Source organism: Macrosteles quadrilineatus, unplaced genomic scaffold (genome assembly GCF_028750875.1).
Source record: "Macrosteles quadrilineatus isolate MER2022 unplaced genomic scaffold, UCM_ALF_1.0 Scaffold_2__2_contigs__length_208266976, whole genome shotgun sequence".
Taxonomy (NCBI): domain Eukaryota; kingdom Metazoa; phylum Arthropoda; class Insecta; order Hemiptera; family Cicadellidae; genus Macrosteles; species Macrosteles quadrilineatus.
Window position 1 is genome coordinate 50,019,976 of NW_026542595.1, and position 24,280 is coordinate 50,044,255.

Genomic DNA, 24,280 nt, shown 5'->3' on the forward strand with positions numbered 1-24,280 from the left:
GGGGTTTATGGGGGCTTTTATGGGGAAAAAATGGGTTTTTCCCATTTTTGACCCAAAAAACATAAAATTTTTCAATTTCTTTTGAAACTATTTTGTAGAGCTTAAAAAAACAAATAATTTAGTATATTGAAGCGTTATAATGCGCCTAATGGTTACGGAGAAAATTCCAAAAAATTTTAAATTTAAAATTCCCATGTTATTCTTATGGAGAATAAGTAAACTGTTGTAGTTTGCTTGTTTATAAACATATTTTGCCCAAATTTGGAAAATGTTTTTATTTCTTACTAACTATTAACATTTTACATAAAAAACACTTTTACCCTCCCTGTTGCAGCAAACCTAAGTATGTTTTAAACTGATTCTATTTAAATAGGGAATAAATGTGATAATTTTAAGGAGACATTTTAGTGTAAATCCATTCAGGGAAATGGAAATTCGCTTAGTCTGCAGGTTTGCTGCGGCGGGGGTATTATTTATATCTAAAATTATCTGAAATTAATACTCTTTTAAGATAATATTACTGGGAAGATTAGCAGTAAAAAATTAAGAATGATATTTAGACAGATCAATTACTGAAATTTGCCATCTGCTTCAGGCCAGTAATTGATCAATTATACACTTTCCTTGTGTTTAAGTAATTTATCACCTTGACCAATCACTTGTTTTTCAAGTACATATAATTGTTCACCCTAATACTATTAATACTGATTTTTAAACTAGACCATTCACTTTCAGAATGAATGTAGGTCGTCTGAAGAAACGGAAAGTTAATAGAGGAGGCACCCCAACAGCCATCCAGCATCAGAGGCCATGACTGCTACTCTTCAAGAAGTTGGAGAACGAACTTCATGTCAAGAAGCTGCCAGGCAATCATTCAATATAAGGTTAACGCTCCAGAAGGGCGAAAAATTGTTCCGAATCCAGTGCTATCAGATGAAGAGGAGAGTTTATTAGCAAATTATATTGTTGATAAAGCTATGAAAGGGTTTCCCCTTCAAAAAAGAACTTTGATGGAAACCGTATAAAACATTATTTCTGAGGACCAACGTCAGACTCATTTCGTTAATAATAAGCCTGGGATTTCTTGGCTGAGGTGTTTTTCAAAGTGACACCCACAACTGACCCAGTGCCATACAGAGGTGATAAACCGGGGTAGATGTTCCGTCACTGAGGAAAAGAAAACATCTTGGGGAAAAGGTATATTGGAATACTTAGGCAAAGAAAATGCACTAGACATTTTAAATTATCACAAGCGCATTTACAGCACTGATGAATTTGGTTTCAGAAACAACCTAGAAACTGGGTTGGTGTTGGGGCCAGTTAACTATGATAACTTTTATATGATCAAAGGATGTTTTGAGAAAGAGAGCATTTCTAGCCTAGTTACCGATAATGTAAATGGGGACGTTCTACCTCCATGCGTTGTATACCCATACGTCAGAATCCCTAGACATATTGCTGAGACTGCTCCCAAAGGTAAAGATTGGGTCTTAGGAAGACCATCAAGGGGATGGGTAACCAGGCATTTTCTTTTGCTACATCGGCAATTTTTTTACCCTGGCTAAAGAAGGAATACATCAAATTCCCTGTTTTGCTTCTGATAGACAGACGTAGGAGTCACTTAACCCTAAATGGGATTGTTCCACTTGTCACAAGACGGTGATGGTCATTTCCCACTAGACAGCACAGGCATTAAATAACTCCATCACTGTTTCTTGCAAACTATCTTCTATAAATTCATATCTTGTCACAAGAATCTATCTGTCGTAGAATTATCTATCTTTGTCCAACACTTTCTTGGGGGAATGGTAGACATTGAAAAGTTACGTCACTAAATTAAAGTGAAACAAACAACTGGCCTCTCCAGTGGGGCTGCTCTAAGTATATAGACTCTAGTTCTGCGCCCGGATTGCAACAGTGCCTACACAGTCAGAAAACCAAAGAGGTGAGGTGGTATTAGTCACCAACCCAGAGAGCGTTGACATGTTCTAGATTCTACAGCAAGATGACTAAGAGGTGTGTCAATCGTCCAAGAGACTTGAAGCTCCCGATCAGACACTTACTCTATCAAAGTTCATGGAATTGGAATTCTGTCACTGGAAGGGGCTGGTTCTGACGACCCACAATAGGATCGTATCAGTGTATGAGGAACACATCAGTCCCAGTCCCTGTAAGACTCTCCCCAGTTGAAAAAGATAAGACAGAAAAACCTCCCTTAGGAGGTTGAGTTAAATAGTGATAGGAAAGTCAAATAATTTTGAGAGCCAAGCCAAAGACGGAAGAAAGCTTGACCTCAGACAAAGTTGGGAGCATAAAGAGAAGAATCTCCCAACCCCTATTAGTCGCCTCTTACGACAAGCCGGGAAAGCTGCGGTCCTATTCTATCCCGGGAGCCGCACGGGGGTAGTTGTAAATAAAACAACTTTTGCAATTAATAAAAGTATTTCAATAGGGTGTCCAATTTGTTTGGACCTAAAAAAGGTATTTCTGAAAAAACCTATTTTATGTTCTTATCATATTATTGAATGCATTTTAAAGTAACATGTAAAATAAGTATCACTCCTTAAGATTGAGAATTTAAAAAATTGTAACTCCTTTTACCCAGTTATATATATTTTTCCAAATTATTTGGGGTGGATTTTAGAAAAACGTCAAATTAAAACTTTATCTACTTCTTAGTTTAGCTCTCGAAGTACAAATCAAGTTCTTCACCCACTGCAAAAAATGTAACAGTGCAATATATGAATGAGGAATATTTAACATATAGCTAACGATGGGTAGCTAATGAAAAATTAAAACACAACTGAAATATATAGTGACGTGAAGAAGTTTTGACTTTATGGCAACAAGTCCAAAATTCCTTCATGTAAAAACAAAAAATTAGGCTACCAAACGTTGTAATGCATAGTATACAGCGGGATTAGATAAGAAGGTAAATAAATCAATAATAATTATAAAACAATGTATAGTTTATTCAATATAATTTGTTTGATCTATATATACATTTTAAGTTACAGAGTACAAATTCAACAAGACAACTTCTTTCCAATACTGCAATAATTGTAAATCTAAGATCAAATAAAATATTTTAACAAAGAAAAAGATAGACTCTGTATTTGTAATAAGTTGGCAAGCAATCATACATGGCATGTATGGTATCTCGTTAGCCATATTTGATGGCTGCCCCATCTTTGGGCTATAGACTGGTTAAGTGCCAAATAGCTTCTAGCATCTATTCATGAAAATGTCCATACTTAGGCCTATAAACTATTTGATACAACATTTCCGACTGTATATACAGGGTGAATAAAAAGTCAAGACCCCCCTCTAATATTTTTCTAAGTAAATATACAGAAATATCCTTTTAGTAGTCTTGCTATCTTAGCAGGAAGTTTTATTTTATGATTTTGAAATTTTTGAGTGTCCCCTAAAAAGGGGGGATTTTGGGGGCAACTCAAAATTTGTAAATGTTACCCTATTCAAGTGACACCTCATTTTGAAGTGTTAACATATACTTAAAGAATGGTGAAAACCAGAGTTCGCTATCTCTTCTCTATCCAAAATGGTAGCCCGTCAAAAGTTTAATGACGTTACTGTTACATTAATTTTCTAGTGTAATAAAAAGTAGTTTCCCTCCCTCTAATTTTCTCTAACATAAATATTACAGAGTTATCCTTTGGTGGTCATGCAACCTTAGTAGGAAGATTCATTTATGATTTTAAAATTGTTGAGTGTCCCCCAAAAAGGGGGATTTTGGGGGCAACTCAAAAATTTTAAATGTAAACCCCCTTCAAGTGACACCTAATTTTGAAGTGTTTACAAAAACTTAAAGAATGGTGAAAACTAGAGTTCGCTATATTTCCTCTGTCCAAAATTGCAGCTAATATTACAATTACGAACCAATATTACCATTTATGCGCGATTTTTTGGGGGACATTTAAAAATTTAAAAATCATAAAATGAAACTTCCTGCTAAGATTGCACGACCACCAAAAGGATATCTCTGTATATTTACTTAGAAAAATATTAGAGAGGGGGTTCTTGACTTTTTATTCACCCTGTATGTTTGTTTTATAAAGAGAAAAATAGGTTTTGCAAAGCCAAAACAAATCAACTGAAAAGGTTAAGTAAATTAAATTAATCTGAATATAAATACATCAACCCAAAATGTTTAGAATATAATAACAGAGTATAGTGACTAACAATAAATAAAACAAACAAAAAATACTAACAAAAATAATGATTAACTGATACATTATTTATTACTTCTTTAGTTTCTGTAGCTGAGGAGCGGATACCTTTACTTTTCCTGGCAAGTTCCTTGCCATATTTTGATCTTTCACACTACGCATTAAGTCCCTTTCATGGTTAGTCGCACTACGGTCTTTGAGAAACATATTGAGAGCAGTTTTTGCCGCCTTGCCTCTCTTACCAGTGCCCGGAGTCAGTTTCACTTTGTATCTGAAAAAAAAAAAACACATATAGGCTTGGTATAGTAAAAAAATAAAAATGTGAGTCATTAACGAAGTAAATTCTGTTCTGGACCTATAGAAGTGGGAACTAAGGGTTGGGGCTGGATAGTTTAGCAGTCAGTATGCTGTAGCAGTCAGCTGGAGACATCTCAGGTGACACCATACCTTGACTGTGGATCTTGGTGGGACTACAGGGGTTCCATGGTGAGTCGGTAGCCAGACTACACATTCAACACTTATATCCACTTTATGAGTGGAGTTGACAGCGGTGACCAAATGTTGTACTGCTATTTGGAAGAAAGGCATACTCTAAAATACTGAAACTTCATGGTTATGTTTATAATGGTTTTTGAAATTCCCTCTCAATTTGACATTCACCCATACATATACAGAGTGGCTGAAAAGTAACTTGCACCCCCCTCTTAACTTTTCAACCATTTGAGATATTTGAAATCGGTTTGGGGCAACCTTCTTAAAAATGAGGTGCTACAATAATGATGGTTAGTATTGAAAATTTTGCCCTTAGGGGTAACGGGGGTAGGGGGAATTTTCAAATGGCAAGTATAGTCCAGTTTTTTATCATTTTACATGTCTTGACAAAACTAAACAATTGGCATAAATAAAACCAAAATCGGACAACTAATTACAAAATGGCACCCTAAAACGTTTCAAATCCAAATAACCATGAGAAGAAAATCCCGAAGAAAATAGAAATCGGACCACTAATAACAAAATGGCAGTTAAAAATTACTGTTAATAACCATTGCCTTAATCATTTTTAGCTGCAACTTTGTTATTAGTTGTCCGATTTCTATTTTCTTTATGTTTATTGGTTAGTTTTGTCAAGACCTGTAAAATGATACCAAACTCGACCATACTTTCTATTTGACAATTTTGAGCTACCCCCCCCCCCCCCACCATTACCCCTAAGAGCAAAATTTTCAAAATTAACCATAATTAATTATTGTAGTCCCTCATATCTAAACAGGTTGCCGCAAACCGAATTCAAATATCTCAAATAGTTAAAAAGTTAAGGGGGGTGCAAGTTAATTTTCAGCCACCCTGTATACAAATTTAAACAAATTGTGGTTTTTATCCAATAGGAACATCAAAATGAAGAAGTATATCGGTCCAGGGTCTAGGTCTCATGCCACCTACAGTAATAGCTACTTCCCAATAGGGAAATTGGCTAAAAGGAAATTTCTGTGGATGCATTCTTCAAACCATACAAAAAAAAAATCAATTTCTAAATTTCTTTTTCAGAGTGCACAAATTGTACCTTATTTTTAAATCATTCATCTCAATTTATTAGTTACTCACTTGTAGTTGATCACTGTGTTGTAAGGTGCCACTACAGGTACAGCAAACAGTAATTCGTCGTCTGCTACTGGCTGTCCTGTGAGGGAGACCAGCATGTCCACATCAGCTGTCACAGTCTCTCCCTCTTCTTCCTCCCCACCGCTGTCCCCCGCCCCGTCCTTGTCACCAACTGTGCTAGTGGGCTTGGTGGACGGCTTTGGAACAGGCTTCTTCACTACAGGAGGTGGTTTTGGTGCATTTTTCTTGGTTTTTTTAGTTTCTTTTACTTTTCCACTGCCAGCACTCTTAAATAAACATTAAAAGATATTAGAGCTAGTGAAAACTTGTTTGTGTACTACACAGAAGTTATCATTCTTTTGCAATTAGGAACCTAGTTCCTATAATAAACACTCTTTAACCTTCATATGCAAACTACCAAAGAAGTTTTATAAAAATCATTTAGATATTTAATTGATTAAAATGTATACTGACTTGTAAAATTAGCATTCTAAGTTTCCTCTCTTCTTCATCTTGATCTTTATATTTTTCTTTGATTTTCTTTAGTTTTCCTTTCTGCCCTCTCTTAACCTGAGATGTATTTTGCTTTTCTTTTTCTTCCTTTTCTTCTTTTTCCTCCTGTTTTGTATCTGAAATAAAAGAGAGAAATAGTAACTATCACTGTGAATAATGCATGGAAATGTGTGTTAATAATCCAGTAAATCAGGAGATAAGATTAAAACAGATGAAAAACTTTCTGACGTGACTAAAATAGAATACAGTGTAGAAATAATGAAATTAGGCGATTGAAATGTGCAAGATTCCAAGAAGCTATTTCTAAAAAACATACAAATATTTCAATAATCAATTTGGCTACAAGCCTAATGATCAATTACAGCTAGTTTCAAACCATCACCAAAGCTTCTGACATTTCTTAGGATCAAGCCAGCAATCTTCTGATTACCATACAAGCACTATATCAACTTAGATACCCAAATCATCATAACATACCTTTTGATTGTTTTTGGGGTTTTTGCTGCTTTTGTCTGGAAGCAGCTGGTGTGATGACCACTGGTTGATCATCACCGAGATACACGACAGTCTGTTCAGATTCTGCCTTGGGAGTGAGATCCAGACTTCCCATTGCTGCTGTTACACTGACCCTGCAACCAGAACTGACTGATGTCTATTGTCTATATACCTAAATTTATTTCTTAACTTTGACTTGAATAGAAAATCAATGATTTTACTGAACAAAACATGTTCATTACCGTAACTTAATTAGGCCTTAAAATGTGATTGGAAAGTTTTTGGAACAAAATAACTCTATTAAAAACAAAAATTTGTTACATCTTAAGAAACAAAACCTCTGCCCATTAGCATCATGAAATAAGATTAAAAAAAAAAAAAAAAAAAAACTACATAGAAGAGTTAATATGATTGCAAAAGGTCTCACTTGTTCTCACTTGTATGATCAACTCTAATTTGGGTGTCAGGAAAGTGAGGTTCTTCATCATCATCATTATCTTCTTCTTCTTCCTTAACATCTTCTAATAATGAGCCATCCTTTTCTCCTGAAAAAATTAATAGTCTGTGTACACATTTTATGATAACAACAAACTAGATTTTTCTAAGATAATAATAACAATTACTGTGCAGTTAAATTATTCATAATTGTAAGTGCTTCATATAAAACTTTTTGTGTTTGTGAGGACAATGGGAATAAGTTAAGGTAACATATACAGCCATCAAATGCTTAATCAAAGTACTCTTTTAAATTAAGGTGTAAACTCTATTGTTATAGCGTAAACAGTGTGTTTTGCATTTTACCTGGTTCATCGTCGCTGAGCTCCACTTCTACGTCTTCAGAGTTGTTTACAGTTTCCTCAAGGATATTGTCGTCTTCCACTGTCCTTACTCTGCGCTCGTCCTTGTGTCTAAACAATCAATACAAATCAATTAGCCTTCTAAATATTAGGGGTGTGCGAATAGTGATTTTTGGGTTTGAATCAAATACTTCATAATATTTTTGAATATCGAATATAACCGAGCGAATATTTACGTCACTATTATACATTCCAAAGAGTTCCCAATCACAGCTTTGGAATTCTACTGAGGTACTAAGGTAATATGTTAATCCTGAATTTAACCAATTTAACTACTTATATATAATTCAGTTTAAAAAATCTTTGTACAACAAAATCTAGAGTTCTACTTGACCGATTTTATTAATTAATGGGTCGTTGAAAAGCTTAATTCGTGTAGATTTGCAAACAATTATGAAAGTTAGTTTTTTGTTATGGTTTAAGGTAAAAATAAAAAAAATAAAATTTTTACAAAAGAAATACGTTGAAACTACATTTTTTTATTTCAAAGCAACTTTTGCTTGCCTTTTTAAGTATTTTCAAGAAATGCATGGTACATCAAATTATAGGAAGTTTTATCCTATTTCAGAATATCACATTCCACTTTGGTCGATTTTCTCACCATTAAAAAGTTATTTGCAAGAAAGTTAAGCAACCTCCGAATTTATAGTAGTAAGAAAATACAGAGTTAGTGATTTTTTGTGGAACTTTGAACAACTAAATCTACAGTTCTACTGGACTGATTTTGTTAGTTAATGGGTCATTGGAAAGCCTTAACTCATGTAGATTTACAAATAATTATGTGGAAAGCCTAACTCATGTAGATTTACAAATAATTATGAAAGTTTAATTTTACAACTAATCCAGAAGACTATCTGACAGCAACTAATCCGTTTTCTAATACGTCAATTAGTCATTCTATCAAAATCCATGTCACTCATCATATGTGCAGGAATTGACTGTGAGTTGCTTCTACGCGCAGATGTCTCGATAATGAGTCACCTACTAGCAACATCCCTACTGTACTCTTTGACATTCCTGTCTGATGTCTGATTCAAATATGTTTATTTGTCATACTATCTAAGAAACCTATTCAATAACAACTAGTTTTTGCAAATATTATCACACATCGTGTTTAGTACTTTTTTCTAATTTTTTTTCCAAATTTTGAAAATATATATTTACATTAAAAACAAACATTGTTAAAAATAGAGTTGTTTGCGTGTGACAGCTACTGTCAGGGGTGTGTGATACCTGATAAGGGCAGGTAGGGGGTGATTCAGTGGCAAACCCAATGTTTTTGGGATGTCATCATTTCCCTCATAACTGACCCTTTCCTCTATCGCCCCGCACCGGGCACAAGTGCCTTCTTAGGTGTGTATGACTGCAATGCTTTTGTAACTGATGGCGTTCCAATTCAGTTAATTAAAGACATTCTCTTTGCTATACTCCCAACTATCACATGCATTTTCACCACATCTTTAAGGTAAAGCATATTCCCCATTTCTTGGAAGTCTGCCCCTCGTCCCTTAAATAAAATCCCAGCCCCGGCTTCTTGCCAGGATTTCATGCCGATCAGTATATTGCCTTATCTTAAGGCCTTGAAAGAATCGTGCACTGCCAAATAACTGATTTTCCGACTGAAAACAACATCTTATGCAACTCACAGTCTGACTTTCGGACACCTCACAGGACAGAAAAAGCACTTTTACAAGTGACAGACGACATTAGACCAGCAATGGAACATCAGCAAGGAACAATTATTACCTTATTTAATTTCTCTAAAGCCTTTGACTGTGTAAATCATATGCTCCTCTTGGAAAAGCTAAGGGCCATACAGTTTGTAACTAGTTTACTGTTGTAGTTGAAAAGTTAAAGTAATAACTACACAACAAACCTTTCTATGCTGCTCTCTTCCAGTTTGAACATGAAGGCAAACCCCATTATGAGGTGGCAGGGTGGCAAGTAGTTCTTCTTGCCTCTTATCATAAAACTTCCAGTGGTCAGGTATTCTCCAGTAGGGGCAGTTTTTGACACTTGGTCAGCATGCACCCACCAAGCACTTGTGGTAACCTTGGCATCCCAGGCAGCACTGCAAATGAGGTAACAAAACTAGTACCTGCTTATTTGTCATATATGATTAGTAAAATGTATTGATTATATTTTTTAACTGTAACAGGGTGTCCACCAGGCGAACCAGACAAAATTCATGAGTAAAAAAAAATTCCAGGTAGTTCAGGTCGTACTTTTCATACTAAAATTATGTCGTCATCTTTCGCGGTCACGGAAACGTCGACATCATCTCCCGCGGTCACAGAAATGTCATTGTCGTCTCTCGCGGTCACAAAAACGTCATCGTCCGCATGCACGATCACGGAAAACGTCATCGTCGTCTCCCGAAGTCACGAAAACGTCATCGTCGTCTCCCGCAGTCATGGAAATATCATTGTTGTCTCCCGCAGTCACGGAAACGTCATCGTCGTCTTCCGCGGTCACGAAAACGTCATCGTCGTCTCCCGCGGTCACGGAAATATCATCGTTGTCTCCCGTGGTCACGGAAACGTCATCGTCGTCTCCCGCGGTCATGGAAACGTCATCGTCGTCTCCCACGGTCATGGAAACGTCGTCATCGTCTCCCGCGGTTACGGAAACGTCGTCGTCATCTCCCACGGTCTCGGGAACGTCGTCATCGTCTCCCCCGGTCACGGAAACGTCATCGTCGTTTCCCGCGTCCGCGCCAAAAAATTCCTGGTTAAATATCAAATTCACGCATAATTCCCGGTTTTTTCCCGGTTCAAAAAAATCACGCATAATTCCCGGTTTTCCCGGATTTCCCGGTCGGTGGACACCCTGTGTAACAAATAGCACATTTTTGGTGTTAAATTAAAGACCTAATCTCAATCCTGCCCAATTACATCCTAATCTCATCTGTGCCTTTTGTGGGTTTGAGTCAAGAAAATTACTTAAGGCTTTGCCTATTTGGAATTTGCCATTTAACTTCAGTTAATGTTGATGAACAAGTCAAAGTCTACTACGAGATAAACTGACTACTTGCTAGGCCTATGTTTTGTACAGGATAAGCAGACTTTACTTAACTTGCATTACAAGGTGTCTGCTACATTCTGGATAAAAAGTTCATGGACAATTCCCATACATTTAAAGACATTTTAAAGGTTTTGTTACCAAATATATTTTTCTAATTTGTCAAACTGTATTAATATTGTCCTTGGCTGTAGTTGTACCAGAGAAAAAAAGTAGTAATAGACAATATTTCAAATATAGTTTCAAGTTTCAAATATAAATTTATTGAAATGAGACAAATATTTACTTTAGGTACAGCTTTATAGTGCAACAGAAACGCAATTATCGTGTCCCAAGATAGCGACAAAATCCTAAATATCTCTATCAGTCACGGAAACTTCATCATAGTCTTCCTCAATCACGTGAAAATCCTGGACATCTCCCGCGGTTGTGTAGATATCACCATCGTTGACTGCAAATATTGAAACGTTATAGTCGTCATCCATGTTTGCGGCAAAAGCGTGAATTTACTGACCACGCAAACTTCCTAAACTATTTAAGGACATACAGTAGGAGGTGGATGAACCAGGCAACAGATCAACCATGGTCAATTAGCAGATCTCTGTCAGTAACAAAGCCATCTCTCATCCGTTCAACATCTATCCTTAAGATATATTTGCCTATAAATATACACATTCGAGCAGATGTATCATCCATTACAAATAGAATTTAAAATAGATATTATACATCTAAAATACCGGTATCAAAATGTTTTGCCACTCTAAACAACAAGTGGATTTGTATCTAGCAAGAGGTCTGTGAATTATTGGTACAACTACCTGTAGCAGATAGCCATGACCCCAGCCTCATTCAGTGTCTTGGGAGGAACAGGGCTGGGTGAGGGGTTCTTGACCACTACACTACTGGCACCGTGTAGATCAGCGTGGACGTAAACATCACTGCCTCGCAGATAGCGCTTCACTATCAGTTCATTCTGGATCTGGTCCCTCCCTCCTATTACTACAAGCACATCAGAAATTAAAAATTACAACAAGTCCAACACTTCTTCATTAGTGAGACTCAACTGGATCTAAAATAGATTAAAGTAGTATTTTACAAACCCAGGTAATTTTCAGAGCTGATGAACCAGAAGAACTTTTCAAACCAGAAAACTTTCCGGGCTTTTGTAATTGTGGTCATAGCTTGAACTTCTTTTAATGTTTGTTTAGTTTTCTTCTCTGCTGATTTTAATGCCTTGCCAGCAGATTCAACAGTTTTCTGCTGCTTCTTTGCTGCTGACCGCTTTTTATCATAATATCTGGAAGAAGACAATTACATAAGAATTCTATTGATGGTTCAGAGAATGTTAATAGTATGAAATAAGTAAAATTGCAAAATTAATCCATAAACAAACAAACTTCTGACAAACTAGACACAAACTATTTCTCTATAAGAATAACACAGGAATTTTGAATTTAAAGCTTTTTAGAATTTTCTCCGTAGCCTTTAATCGTACAATAACGCTTAAATAAACAAAATTATTTGCTTTAAGTTCTACACGATGGTTTTAATGAAAAATGGGAGTTTTCTTGTTAAGCGTTAATTAAAATTTTTAAACTCCAAACCTGTAAAGGGATCTTATGACCTGATCTTGCTGGTTCATAGGAAAATTCAGTAAAAGTAAAGTAAAAACTGAAAATCTAATGAAGCTAAATAATCTTTTGATGGCAGTAGCAGTAGAGGAATGATTAAATTAAAACTCACTTTTTAGCATTAGCAAACGATGTTTGGGCTAAATCAATATCAATAGTCATTGGAGGAATTTTTCTAATCTTTTCTTCATCTTCACTTGAGTCGTTACTGTCTGAATCTTCACTGCTGAAGGGATCACTAAAACAATCATAATTTTATTAGTTCCATTTCAATGATTTAATGTTAATATACTTTTAGTTATAGGCAATATGAACTGGCTAGTTTTTTATGATGCCAGTATTATATGGCAATTTTGTGAATTACCTTTTATAATTTGAACACCAAGAAATCATAATTGGAGCTGAATAGTTGCACATTCAAAGACTGAGACTAAACAAGCTATGTTAGAATATTCTCAGTGGTGAATACGTCTAAGTGTCAAGCAGGCTTACTTAATCACAAGAGCTTTGTGCGACATGTAAGATATTAAATTTAGCTATTTTGTTCCATTAAACTTAGGCTTTAAATGTTTTTTTTTTTTTTTTTGCATGGACAATGAATGCAGCAAGAACAGTAAGTTTTACAAATTAAGATTTTATGTTGCCCTTGCCTCAGGCTGAGAGATATGTGGTTGGTCTCCAGTTTGAGTTTGGTGATAGCTTGTGCAACAGGGTCGCTTCTACTCCTGGCCTCGCTAATTAGCTGATCTATCGCAGGCCAAGGCAGCTGGTTGGCCAACGCTGTCCTCACTACCAGCAGACAACTCTCCACCAACTCTTGGTTGCGCAAGATCAATTCCGCCTTCTGTTTGTCCACCTCCTGATTCTGCTGAAGAGCGTGCAGTCTGTCCTGATGGTCCTTCCTCACATTCTCTAACTTCTTCAGAGCTTCTTTTTCCTACAAAACATCACATTTTTATAACAGTGGTGGGTCGATGATAGGTATAGGGCCTAGGGGTTTTTAGCTGGTATTGACATATCATTATTGGAAAAGATTATAACCTTTGCGAGGCGACCTCTTTTAACCTTGCATTTGCCCATCCACATAGACTACAGATCTGTGAGTGGAACGTATCCAGCAAAGCAAGAGGTGAGCCGGTACAGTACGAAGGTGAACTGTACTGATAAATTTTAGTGGCAGTGACTAGGATCCGAACCCACGACATCGCTGCCTTGGGCCCGAAGTCTGCGACGCTACCGACTGAGCCACAGTGTGTGAAGATGGAGTATGGAGAATCCGCCACAACCAAGAATTAAGAGAATCATTCTGAGACCCCGATATTGTAGGAGGGGCTAAAAGCAAAAGGCTAAGGAGGGTTGGCCATATCTTGAGGAGAGATTAGGAGAGCTTTTTGAAGGAGATACTAAGGGGAGATCCGAGGGGAAGGAGACCAGTAGGAAGACCAAAGGCCAGGTGGTGGGATCAAGTCCGGAAAGATATGGAAAAGATTAAACTAGAAGAGGGAGATACCAGCTTGGGTACAAGTGGCCATGGCAGTAAGTTAGTAATTGACGTATCATTACTACGCCGCCGCTAGCTCACGTGTACTCCGGCAAGTAGGTATTCAGCACGCTGCGGCGGTTATGTTGGATGTTTGTAGGAATTTCTTCGTTTCATTATGAATCAAACGATACCAGATGAGCCATCACTCATGAAGACACTGACCCAGATACAGGCGGTGACAGGTGATGCGCGCGCTCCGGTCAACGACCTGACCTCTCATACTTGGAGGGGATTTGGCGGGCGAAAGTATGTCTCATCTGGTATCGTTTGATTTACGAATCAAGGAAAGTCCTACAATCATATTTATGATAACCCAACCTAACCTAACAGCCACAGTGCACTGTATAAGGGTGGCCTCTGGATAATAACAAAGTACCGTTAAGCCAGCACTAAAACGACATTAAACTGTTAGCGTCAGCTGCTAGACTTTTGAAAAATTAACACTCAATTTCTAAACCCTAACTAAAATTAATTATGGCTTCAACATTCCCTTCCTATCAAAACTATCTTTCATTCAAGACAAAAATCCCCAGGTAGTTGATTCATAATAGTAAAATAAAAAATCCTGTCACGTTTTAATGTGTAAGATTTAATAGAATGGGAATCGATAAATTAGGCTGTTTAAAGTACTGATGCAAAACCCGTACCTGTTGAAGAGCTTTAACGTCAATTTTCTGGGCTTCCATTTGAGAGAAAAACTCATCAACTGCTAAATCGAATGAATCAAATTCCTTATACAGTTGGGTTGAAACTTGCATAAACAAATGAGGATGGAATTCTTGATTCGTTATGAGCTCGTCAGATTCACCATCCTTGTTCAGCCTCTTTTCAGCTTTTTGTACAACATAGCCCTGAAAAAAAGTTTAATTACAATTAGGATTTGGGGGTGCAAAAAAGATCAGGAGATGAAGAAATTAAAGTTAGTCCCAACCTCTAACCCAACCTTTCGTGACTTAAATGAATTCCCAGGAACGGATGAGAGGAGGCAAAAGTTTTGAATGGTCAATTATTGTTTGTTAAAAAAAAGTTTGGTGGCCTCTATTACCTTGCATTTACCCTTCCTCAAGGGCCAAATAGCCTTTAGATTGCACAATATTTGCAGACGCTTTCTGCAATCGTGAGCATTAAGCTTGGCTTGGTTTTCTGTCATGGGTCTCAAACTTTTAGTGTCTAGAATCTTAACTTGGTCAGAAATGGGAAAAATGTGTGTCCCTACACTGCTCTGTTTGTCTCTAATTCAGAAATGACACTCTATAATGCTGCCACAATTCTGTTTGTAGCCAGTTAAAAGATGGTTGACCCTCATCAATATCACATAAATATGGTAAGATGACTGTAAAAAACTGGGAATAAACCGTGAATTTCTTATTTTTTGGATTTAAGAGGGCTTAGCTTATAGAAGCTTTTTTATATACTTATATAAGTTTAAAAGCAAGAAATATAGATTTTTCCTTTAAGAAGTTGGTGGCCTCTTTAAACCTGCATTTGCCGTCCACATAGGCTACAGGCCTGTGTGTGGAACGTATACAACAAAGCAAGGGGTGAGCCGGTACAATAAAAGTGTGAACGCTACTGATAAAAAGTAGTGGCAGGTAAAATAGGATTCAAACGAACCCACAACATCGATTCCCTAAGCCCAAAAGTCCGTGGAGCTATTGACTGAGCCACTGACTCACCACTAATAACGTAATTAAAATAGTTGATTTTAATTTATATAGTACTGCTAAAAAAATATTAAACATATTCTATGGAATTTTTAAAGTTCCTCTATGATTGAAATGTCTATTTTTAAAAAGCTTTTTTGACGAGACAGAGATTAAGAAAATACCCCTGTCGCAGCAAACCTGCAGACTAAGCGAATTTCCATTTGCCTGATTGGATTTACACTAAAATGTCTCCTTAAAAATATCACATTTATTCCCTATTTAAATAGCATTAGTTTAACGAGTACTAGGTTTGCTGCAACAGGGAGTGTAAAAAGGTTTTTTTTTGTAAAATGTTAATAGTTTAGTATGAAATGAATGCATTTTCCAAATTTGATCAAAATATGTTCATAAACAAGCAAACGACAACAGTTTATTTATTCTACTAAGAATAACATGGGAATTTTAAATTTTTTGGAATTTTCTCCGTAACCATTAGGCGCATAATGACGCTTCAATAAACTAAATTATTTGTTTTTTAAGCTCTACAAAATGGTTAGGAAAGAAATAGCTAAATTTTAAGTTTTTAGGGTCAAAAATGGGAAAACCCCATTTTTACCCCATAAAACCCCCCATAGACCCCTGTTCCCATAGTCCGATCATGCTGGTTCGGGAACTCGTTCGAATAAACGTAGGTTTACTCGTTTGTACCAAATTTCATCAAAATCAGATGATTTTTGCTCTAGTTATCGCGCTAACGGACACATATATAAATAAATATACATATATATATAAACCTGGTTTGAAAAATTCAAGGAGATTTCCAGGAGAATTCAAGAGAAATTCCTGATTTTTAAGAGCTACTATTGGAACCCGCTCAACTAATCGCAACCCGCTAATAATAATTTATTATTAATATTAATGATTATTATTATTTGAAACAAAACTTTTCCAAAGAATAATATTTTTAAATACAACATAATAAAACAGTATAACTGGTAGGTAAGGCGACACCAGTAATCATCTCCCGCGATCGTGGGAATACCGGTGAGCATATCTTGCAGTCTCGTCCAGCGCAAAACAGCAAATCATTCAAAACGCAAATCGCGGCAAAACAGGTTCGCATATTTTATGATTTCAGAGACACCAATAATCGTCCCGCGATCGCGGCAACACCCGTGTGCATATTTTGCGGTTTCGGCGACACCAGTAATGGTTTCCCGCGATCGCGGCAACACCCGTGGGCTAACTTTGCGTTTTCAGCGACACCGGTAATCGTTTACTGCGATCGTGGCAACACCCGTGTGCATATTTTGCGGTTTCGGCAACACCAGTAATCGTTTACCGCGATCGCAGCAACACACGTGAGCTAACTTTGCGGTTTTGGCAACACCGATAATCGTCTACCACGATCGCGGTAATACCCGTGAGGATATCTTGCGGTTTCCTCAACACCGATAATCGTCTCCCGCGATCGCGGCAATACCGGTGAGCATAGCTTGCGGTTTCGGTGACACCAATAATAGTCTCCCGCGATCACGGCATTACCTGTGACCATATCTTGAGGTTTCGGCAACACCGATAATCGTCTCCCGCGATCGCGTCTATACCCGTGAGCATATCTTGCGGTTTCGGCTTAACCAATAATATGTTCACGATCGCGGCAATATCCGTGAGCATATCTTGTGGTTTCGGCGACACCGATAATCGTTTCGCACGATCACGGCAATACCCGAGATCGTTTCTTGTGGTTTCAGCGACACCGATAATCGTCTCTTGCGGTAGCGGCAATACCTGTGAGCATAACTTGCGGTTTCGGCGACACCGATTACCGCGATCGCGGCAACAAAAGCGCTAGTGTTTCAGTAAGCCGACGATTCCTGTCCTGGCTCCGGATTCCCGGAGGTTTGGGTGGATTCCTGGTGGTTTCCAGGACATTCAAAGGTAAGATCAAATTCCCGGAGGTTTCCCGGTTCTCCCGAATTTCCCGGAGAGTAGCCACCATGATATATATATAAATTTGAACGGATGGTGTTTTTGGTCTCTAGGGACCACAAAACGAAAAAGTAAATCAGTCCTGGGTCCAGGTCTTACCATGAGTACTACGGTAATAGCTTATTCCCTACTGGGGAAATTCGCTAAAAGAGACATAAGCAAAGAAGGCTTCTGGTTGGTTTGGAAGTGACTTATACACCTTGGAAGGTTGCTGAAGAGCTTGATCCAAGAGGGCTTCAGCTTCTTGCAGGGCCTCACATATCTTGTGCAGCTGACTCAGGTCAAATCCTTTGCCCAACTTCACCCCTGGGGGCAGCCCTACCTTCAGCAGCATGTGGTCAATTACAGCTGGACCGTATTCTGTAAAGGACCATTGATTTGTCTTAAATATGCTTGAACAGGTATAGTATTAACCTGCCAGCAGAAATTTTCTGTTAAGACTGCAACAGTGGATTCACTGGAATAGAAATTGCCTTTGAACTAGGGGTGTGCGAGTACTTGAACGTATGATACTACAGTTTTTTCATGCGAGTATTTCAGTAATCGGATTGACTCGAGCTTTCTAGAAAACTCGAAGAATCAAGCTTGTTAATAACCTGGATGGAAGCATTTATTTGAACAGTATGGTAGAATAAACGCACAATCTTTACTCTGCTAAATTATTTTGGAACTTTTACTGTCAACTGACCTTAACACATACTGAAATAAAGATGTTAAAATGAGAACAAGAGGCATGCATTGCTTGGTTTGGGTGCTGCCGAAGACATAGAATGTAAATGAAATAACAAAGACGGCTTCTTAGATCTGACAAATAAATTCCAAATAGGGGTCTGCGGGCCAGACTTTTACAGTCCGGTCGGGTCGGGTCAGGTTTATAATATTGTTGTTTGGGTGTCGGGGAAAAATCACGTCAGGTCATGTATATAGTAGGCATTCTTCCGATGCTCATAATTAATTGTTGAAAAAACTAAATAGCTAAATTATGACAAGTTTTCAATGGAACATAGTACATAAAGTTGATTTAAAAAATGTTAAGTGCAAAGAAGTTAAAGCAACTTAATTTTGAAAAAGATGAGTTTTTATCACTAACAGTGAAATAGCATGTGAGAACATAACCATCCCACATGATGTTGCACATAGCAGTGAAAGATCAAATATGTTAACCACACTCTTATTACATTTTACATTTATCAAGTAAAATTATTAAGTTAAAAGTTCAAAAACATTTTTTTTACAAGGCTGTATACAAATAAAATCCTAAGCTTTATAAGTGACGAGTAATGATTTTTTATAGGCCTAAGTTTTTTAACTAAACATTTTAACTCCAAAATCAAAATGCTTACCTAAGTGAGGATTTAATATTTTTTTTAAAGATTCCCCATTCTTAGCTTTGCTGAATATCTCCTTCAGTTGTTCAATTGTAGGTGGGGGGACTCTTTGGTGAACCCTGTCAGTGGGGTACTTCTCTCTCACTGCAAACCTGTGGTGTCATTAAATAACATTACAGTAAAATTGTTAAACTTTGACCCTCATTATGACATATCTTAGTCCAAATAAGACAGCATAATTCAATTAATTAAATATATTACTTAACTCCATCAATGGGTCGCTTTTTTAAATGGACCTGGTGGTCTCGGCCACAATGAAGGTGGAGAGGGGCACAATTAATTATCTCTCTGGTCCATTGTGCATCACATGCAAAACACGGGCCTGTCAATGGAGATACTTCAAAGTTTAAAGATATTGAAAACTGTTACTTGCATCCAAACACAAACTGTTTCATTGCCCTACAATAGAACCTGAATTATTTACAGTGTTATGTTGCTATACTGGCACAAGAACTAAAAGTTTTATACTTAACAGCTTAATCATTTGCAACTAGGCAGAAAGTAGGCCTATCTTATTTTCTGGCAAAATACCGAGGTATTTTTTCTAACTTGCAATAACGTCTTTTTACAGTGTCTTTAATATTCAAATTACCTTGGCTCCATTGACAAAACTAGCTTGAAAACTCGTCACTGAACATCTTACCTTATCTTGTCACCCTCCGTGTGAGGTCTTAGGACATTGAGAATAGTTAACTCGTAATCTGTAAGTACAATATTTCCACGATCATAAAGCTCTAAAATAACATGGTAAGCTGCCTCTCCACTTCCAAACTGCAAGTCTATTATACGATCCATTCCCATCTGTTTGAGAACCTCCAAGCGTTTGTTCCGTAGATGTTTCCTCATCTGAAATAGGAAGAAAAAAGTTTCAACTTAAGAAAATAAATATTACTAACTCATTGCTAGTGGTATAGTAGTTATAAGTAGGTATAATGGGTTAAGCACCAAAATAAGTGATGATATAAAATTCCAAGATATGATTTCATGTTGGACGAGATACACCTCACTCTAAAAACCGTTTTTACCTACAACTGTTTTTTAAAGTAGCCATTTCAGTTCAGCTTTTATAATTGAAAAGTTTCACTTAACAGCTATTTACTATCATAAAAGCATAGTTTAATTTCATAACAACATAGTTTTTCTCGTAACAACACGAGTAACGGATCAATGAGGTTCAAGGATTTTTAAGAGAAAAGATGTACAATTGTAATGCTTTCATAAATACTTAAAATAAAAAATAAATATGTTTGATTTTTTCCATGAAACTACAACTCTTCCAAATCTAAGATGGCCTAAGCCTAGTTCTGAAAAACCATGCATTTAGTGACTAGGCTTATAGCAAAAAAATATGATTTAGACCTAGGCCTACCTTCATGCTAAAACCTGATGGAGCCATATTCTTTGGCCATTCAAAGGCTGTTGTGTGTATTCGGCACCCAGACTCAATCAGTAGCATAGCCTTTTCTTCAGTTCTTTGAAGTTTTATCAGGTATGTTTTGTGATCAATATCATATACTTGTTGTACTCTCATCCCAACAAGCCTGAAACACAAATTTATTTAGGCCTATGCATTAATCACTTTATATGTGTACACATACCTAAATATACTAGGTGTAAAATGCAGTTGTCTGCTTGTGATATTGAGCAGAGCTAGCATATTAATCTTATAATTTTCCTTAGTCAATGCTACATCTGGTTCACATATATAAGAAAGCTACTATAATCAACTCAGATGAGAACAATATAGGCTATATACCATTCGAAAGATCACATTCTGAACTTTCATTTTATTACATAAACAAACCCTGTAGCAGGTATATAACAATGTCACGACGATTAGAAATCAAATGAATTTTGGCGCGGAACGACTTTTGCAGCTGACACTTGGGAACTGGCAAAACATGTCTCGTTTGGCATTACCCTGCTCAGGTAATTTTTGTTTTGGGATGTTGCGGGTTGTACCACTAGATAGCCATTGATTTTATCTTCACTGTGGTAGTGATATTTTAGAACTAAATATTGATTGGACAACTGGTACGATTTTATGAAAACAGCTGTTTTCGAAATTTATAACAAATGGCCAACCGTCACAAGGTGACGGTATGGAAAAGACAAATTACATACAGTGTTAGTTATTATTTACTAGTCATATAATATGTCATTTTGAAGAGGAAGAAATGTAGCTTGTGATATTGGCAGCCCTGCGCTCAGGGTTATTTACGTTTTCTCTCACTAAGACGATGAAAGTGTGTCACTACTGTCAAGGTCTCATACACAAAGTGCCTTGTATTCGCCATTGCGTGTTGTTGCCGGTGAGTTTTCGCTCTCGTTTTATCCGCGATTGATTACTAAATTCGTTATTATTTCGTATTTTTAGAGAAATGTGTATGTGTATAAAACAGTAAACTTCATGAATTTTATTATACATGAATATTTACTGAATAGTGTCAAATTATGTTTATAAAAGGTTGCATTTTTCTTGCGGTTGTATTTTGCGGTTTACCGTTTATTTATATTATTATGCCCCTAGAACGTAAAAACAAAAATTGTTACCCAACGTGTTATATACATTTTTATGTAGGTAATTGAATACACTACAAGATGTTTATATGTTGGTTTGAAGTAAAATCATTTGGTACAAAAGTTTTATAGGTACTAAATACAAAGAATTTTTTTTCTCACAAAATCGCTAAAATACAAAAACATTATTTTATTTATAAATAAAAAAATATTTTACTTTTTACACTTTTTACACAATTTCACACTTCAGACAGTGTTTTTAAGCTGGGGTCTGGGTCCTAAATTCTTACCCTTAATTTTAACCAATACCCACACAATTTGTATGTTTATATAAGTTATTAGGCCTTAAGTTATTCAGGCTGAAATATGAGATAGAGTCTAGATGAGCCAATTCCCAACCTAAAGTAGATTAACTTATGTACCGTACAGTAAGTTAGGCCTATTATTACTCCAGTCAGACGCAAGTTAGGCTACAAATAGAGTTTGATAGAATTTTTGTCTATTCGTGAAAATAACTTATGGGTGGACTCACATCAAAATCAGCCCTTGTAAGTTAACTTATTGTGTGTGACATGCATAGACCTAAGTTAGACCTAGGTAACTTGAGAAAGTTTACCAAGGGAATCTAAGTAAAATTGTTTACAATTATTACTTTCCACTTGATCGAAAGAGAAAACAACTGACATCCCAATACCAAAGTCAGTAGGCCTAGCCAAAGGATTTTTAAAATATAATATACATGCCTATTTAGGCTAAGTTTGGCTTCCAAAAAGCTTTTGGATAAATACTTCTAGGCCTAGAAAAGCTAAAAACGAGTTTAAGGGGAACCAGACCGATTTTTTTTTTATTTACACAAATTTTGTTTTCTGCCGATTTTTATTCTCCTTTTAATTCCCTTGCAAATGGCATAACATTCATATGTGTTTCAGATGTAAGCCTTTTGAAATAAATAAAACAAAACATCGCGACAGCTAGTTTTCATTCCGCGTAACTTCAAAAGTGTAGGTAGTATACTCATGACATTTAAAAAAGGAAATGACGAGGGAAAGGTACAAAGCTGCTGAAAGTATCAAGAAGTAGGCTAGAGAAGCTAGAAGAAAAAGAATGCTCATGCAGAAAGTCGATAAAGAGGCACTATTATGATCCTCAATATAGAAAGGCCTATTTTATAATGAATATAGTTTGCGGCAGGTGCTACAGGGCTGTACCCTGTTTTAACCTCGTTTTCCGAAAGTTCAACTTTTTATAACAAAGGTACACGTCTCTGGAACTAAATGACTTAGAGACTTGAAATTTTTTATACATAATTGTTGTGTTATAAGTAACATTTAGACCCATTTTTATTACTGTCACATTGCTAGTTTTGAAGGAGGAAAATTTTTGTCTCGTAAAATTTGTAAACATTTTTGTGTCTTACAAAAAATTTTATTTCAATGTAACGCTTAATTGAAAAATTCTGAAATTGGGTCTGTTTACACATAAAGGGCTGATAATTATAGGCTAGTCTACAATTTTGCAAGCCATAACTTTACACCTTTTAAAGAAAAGTGTACCTAAAATTTGCAAATTTAACATTGGCGAGATAGGCCTTTCCCGCTCCCCTTAAAGACCTAGAAACAAACACAAGATTTTAATAACACTTTCTAAATCGGTTAAGGAATTTTTAGAAACCTCACAAATAGGCTACCTAGAATATAAGTTAGGCTAGCTTGAGCACGTTGCCTGGACTGGAGTAATTGGTAATTCAGGCAATTGCAGGTGCAGGAAATGTTATCAAGTTACGCGTAAGAGGTTACCTTTGCAGTTCAGTGATGAGACATACAATGTCATAAGTACTAAATTTACTCTTCATCTTGGCAGGAAACTGTCACAATTGCGTCAAAAGTATATTTTCAATTTACCCAGTAGTAAGTTTTACAATTTCTTGCAAGGTACACAGTACGACACTACCACTACACACAAACACAAACTCTTATTCTTAATCTACACCTACAGACAGTTTAGAACAAACAACAAACAAGGAAACAAGAAAGAACACTAGAACAAGTCACTAGACCAGTAGACCACATCAACTTCCTCTAATATAGTGGTGGGAATCACCGAATGAAAATAACCGAATCAATCGGTTATTGATGCTGAATAGACTAATTCGGTTATTTTATCCTGGTTCGGTTAAATTAGTCTTACCGTGCGATTCGGTGATTTAGTTATTTAGTTGATTTAGTTTGTCACATCATCAGGTAACTAAAATTTATACGGCGATTCGTTCGACTAAAAATCACCGATTGACGCTGAAAGACTAAATGCCATTCAGTTTCCCATAGGATAAAAATTAGTTGTGGTTTGTGATAGTGAATAATGACTAAAATTGATTCGGTGATTCATTCAACTAAAAATAACCGATTGACGCAAAAAATAACTGATTGATTATTCGGTCATGGAAACCATTCGGTTATCCCATCACTACTCTAATAAGAAACAAACAAAAGCAAACCGTGGTAAAAACTAAAATCAAAATCCCCCCTCCACCAAGGAGCATAAGCTCTGGCTCTGCTCAATGCAGTATAAAGTTCTTGTCATATTTTTGTATTGGTTTGACCGTTGGCATGATTAAATAAATAAATAAATGCTTATTGAGTGAAAGTAAAATCTTTGACGTCCATCGTCGTGTTGGGAACGCGTCAAGGTACCAGCACTTCAAACAGCCACCACGTCAACAAACCCACCACCAAAAAGAAGAAGTTGGAGGTGGCAGACGTGGTGGCTCATTGTTGGGGTGGCACACAAAAAAAACACTAGAAAAACATTTTTCTAGTGGGGCCTTGGGTGGCACCAGGCACCTTTATTTATTTATTTATTTATTTCCATGGCAATCACAATTTTAC

General features: G+C 36.6%; 1 protein-coding gene across 1 annotated transcript; it reads right to left on the reverse strand.

Annotated features, from left to right (window-relative positions):
- Positions 1-2,951: 2,951 nt before the first annotated feature.
- On the reverse strand, positions 2,952-23,356 carry LOC128986422 (ribosome quality control complex subunit NEMF homolog). Its single transcript, XM_054406788.1, has 17 exons — positions 23,192-23,356; positions 20,245-20,416; positions 19,519-19,721; positions 18,831-18,967; positions 17,687-17,847; positions 14,497-14,700; positions 12,957-13,243; positions 12,419-12,544; positions 11,776-11,972; positions 11,494-11,674; positions 9,531-9,725; positions 7,599-7,705; positions 7,225-7,342; positions 6,780-6,931; positions 6,264-6,418; positions 5,793-6,076; positions 2,952-4,461 (listed from the first exon to the last, which is right to left on the reverse strand). The coding sequence occupies exons 1-17, from the start codon at positions 23,245-23,247 to the stop codon at positions 4,263-4,265; spliced, it is 2,934 nt and encodes a 977-aa protein (XP_054262763.1). The 5' UTR covers positions 23,248-23,356; the 3' UTR covers positions 2,952-4,262.
- Between the last annotated feature and the right edge of the window lie 924 nt (positions 23,357-24,280).

Excerpts from the sequence above, each read along its gene's own strand:
- LOC128986422 (XM_054406788.1), bottom strand. The coding sequence starts at position 23,247 with ATGAAGAGTAAATTTAGTACTTATGACATTGTATGTCTCATCACTGAA. Across the intron at positions 11,675-11,775 it reads CAGCTCTGAAAATTACCTGG|TAATAGGAGGGAGGGACCAG; the intron begins GTTTGTAAAATA and ends ATGTGCTTGTAG. Across the intron at positions 9,726-11,493 it reads GTCATGGCTATCTGCTACAG|TGCTGCCTGGGATGCCAAGG; the intron begins GTAGTTGTACCA and ends CCTCATTTGCAG.